The 3001-nt window shown below is 36.6% G+C and overlaps 1 protein-coding gene across 1 annotated transcript; it reads right to left on the bottom strand.

The window, feature by feature from the left end:
* Window positions 1-854: 854 nt before the first annotated feature.
* On the bottom strand, window positions 855-2572 carry LOC103448267 (caffeoyl-CoA O-methyltransferase). Its single transcript, XM_008387517.4, has 5 exons — window positions 2285-2572; window positions 2004-2083; window positions 1724-1868; window positions 1495-1626; window positions 855-1316 (listed from the first exon to the last, which is right to left on the bottom strand). The coding sequence occupies exons 1-5, from the start codon at window positions 2375-2377 to the stop codon at window positions 1023-1025; spliced, it is 744 nt and encodes a 247-aa protein (XP_008385739.1). The 5' UTR covers window positions 2378-2572; the 3' UTR covers window positions 855-1022.
* Between the last annotated feature and the right edge of the window lie 429 nt (window positions 2573-3001).

The raw sequence follows: 3001 nt of genomic DNA, 5'->3' as shown, positions 1-3001 counted from the left end.
TGTTCCAAGGCCAAAGAGACACCATCTCTAGCTGCTGCTACTCCAACCATCTTCGAGGAAGTAACGTTGGGTATCTTCACCACTTTGTTAACATCAAATTAATTGATTAAAAATCATTAGCATTATCATTATCAAATTTTAGGGAATGCCAGATTCTGACATTGTTAAACTAGAAGAATTATTAAGACGCGTCGAGTGGCTGTCATTTTTTTTTATTCATTTTATTTAATTTACAGTTCCTGCAACTTTCAACAAATATATAGCACCAAATGGATATGGACAAATAGAAAAGGAGATGACAAAATGTGTCATTTTCTTACAGCCCTCTCTAGCATGTAGCAGTTAATCTCTTCAATTATCTTTTTCATTTTTGTAAAAGTATGTATACCCACCTACATTGTACCAAATTTGAATTCAAAACTTTCTTCAATCACATTTTGCTTACCATATCAATTGATCTTTAGTTTTAGATATATACTCAAAATCTTGACGTGAATATTTTTTTTTTTAAACAAATGATATTATCTACATTTAAGGAATGGGAGAGTGGGTCATAGCTCATAATGGGCCAGTCATATTAATGTGCTTCAAATTCGTATTTAGTGAGAATTGAACCTAAAACCCCTTACTTACAAATGAAGAGAAATATCACTAGACCATAATATTAAGTGATTGAAGTGAACAAATTAAATTTGTGTTTTATATGTGTCCAGACAACTTAATTTTTTTACTTGTTTTGGTCATTCTTCACCAACCATCTTTTGTGTTTGTATGTTTACTTCAAAAGCAATTTATCCCAGAAAGAAATTTGATGTAATATATAATTATGCATGGCAATAAATTTTAACAAGCGATTTTGCCTTATAATATTTTTTTTCTTTTTGCCTTATAATAATTCTTCGACATGAACGTTGACAATGATCCATCCAAATACAAATACAAAGTAAATTAATAAAAATGATAAAAAGAAACACATTTTTTCTTCATCATACATGATTGGAAGGCCAATTAGGGCTGGTGATTCATTTGATTCGACGGCAGAGAGTGATGCCATCACCGACGGGAAGCATGCAGATCTCGATCCTAGGATCAGCAGCAAGTGCCTTGTTGAGCTCGAGGACGAAGTCCCTGTAGTACCTGACGTACTTGCGCAGTGGGGCATCAGGGGGTGCGACCACAGAGCCATTCCATAGGGTGTTGTCGTAGCCGATCAAACCCCCAACCTTCACCAAATCAATCAGCCTCTTGTGGTAGTTGATGTAGTTGTCTTTGTCAGCATCCACGAAGATGAAATCGAATGACCCATGATTCTTCTTCTGCGATAGCACATTAATTGTGAGTCCCCAAGAATATGATCGAGGCTATATGTACGATGTACATTGTCTCGTCAAAACAAAGTATTTTAATTCTAACAATATAAACATGCTTCTGTAAAAAAAAACGACATAACATGTAAGACCGCTGCTGAACAATTTTTGAGAATTAAGTATTTACATCTTCGACCAATAGGTCGAGCACCGGGAGGGCAGGGCCTTCTCTGAAGTCGATCTTGTGGGCAACACCGGCCTTTTCGATGATCGGAAGACCCAATTCATAGTTTTCCTTGTTTATGTCCATGGCCAAGATCTGTGATCCCAAATCAATAAACAAAAACCATTATATCCAAATTTTTTATAAACATTTTTGGGTATTTTTTATTGAAGGTGAGGCTTTGAAAATATACCTTTCCATCATCAGGAATAGCAAGGGCGGTGGCCAGGAGGGAGTAGCCGGTGTAAACTCCAATTTCCATGGTGTTTTTGGCATTGATCAACTTGAGAAGCATGTTCAAGAATTGCCCTTCATCAGCTGATGTGGTCATGATGTTCCTATTTATTTTCCATTAAAAAATCAAATTATAAACAAAAAATTAAGAAAATAATATCTGAAAATTAATCTCCTAAAAAAATCTGAATTTAGTTAATTAGGTTTAATTGATGAAAATTAAACCAAAATTCCCAAACCATGGATGCTTTGCAGTCACTTCTCTGAGCTCCTTCATGGATTCAGGCTCCCTTGGGTACACACTTGTCTCCAATATATACTGCACAAAAATCAAAACCCAAAAACCAAAACATGAGCTTCATCATAAACCTTAATCACCTTCCAAATTTTGCAAATCTCGACGTAGCCAAGTTGACAAGGACAGCATGCCCTCGACACCCAAGTTTAAATTTTCTCATCGCAATATACTAGAATATCGCTTGAAACAAAACATCGCGTTCGAGATTATGAAAATATATACCTGGTAAAGAGCATCACTTTGGAGAAGGCTCTTGTGGCCAACCTCTTGGTGCCTCCCTGCCTGAGTTTGTTGCTCCTCTCCATTGCCTGCCATTGCTGCTCTGTGTTTTTTCTTTTTCTTCTCTTCTTTTACTTTGCTTTGGATTGCACCAGATTTTCTTCTCTTATATGCCTGAAAGGTTACACACAGGAAGATGAACCTGACTTGAAAGAGGAAAGAAGAAGGTATATATGGAATCGAGTCTCCGGTTTGAACCGGATGGTTGGTTAGACCTTCCACCAGAAACCGGTCCGGGGTTGGTGGGTGATTAGGCCCTCAGAATATGTGCGAGTTAAATGGGGCCCACTGATCTGGTAAACGGTATCATCATCGATGGAATAGGATCCTATCCGGATCCTCTTTATAGGGATTCAGAAGATCAATCAATCATGTTCGTTCATAGTACATCATACGGTTATAAATTATTTTAAATTTTAAATTAAATATAAATAGTAACTAACGAAAGCTGACCACACGATATATAATGAACGAACACGATTAATTAATTCTTTGATTCCCACAAAAAAGATCCTTGTCCATCATCGATGTTGTAGGACTTATGGTGTTGTGGTTGGGTTTTGGTGACAGCATTATTTGTAATTATCACGTCATCGTTATTTTCCCTTCTATTGGTGGAATTTCGGCTAAAATTTTGCCAATATCATCATGTATCTTCCT

Source organism: Malus domestica, chromosome 05 (genome assembly GCF_042453785.1).
Source record: "Malus domestica chromosome 05, GDT2T_hap1".
Classification (NCBI taxonomy): domain Eukaryota; kingdom Viridiplantae; phylum Streptophyta; class Magnoliopsida; order Rosales; family Rosaceae; genus Malus; species Malus domestica.
Note: the sequence above shows the minus strand (reverse complement) of the source record. Positions and strands in the feature narration are given on the sequence as shown.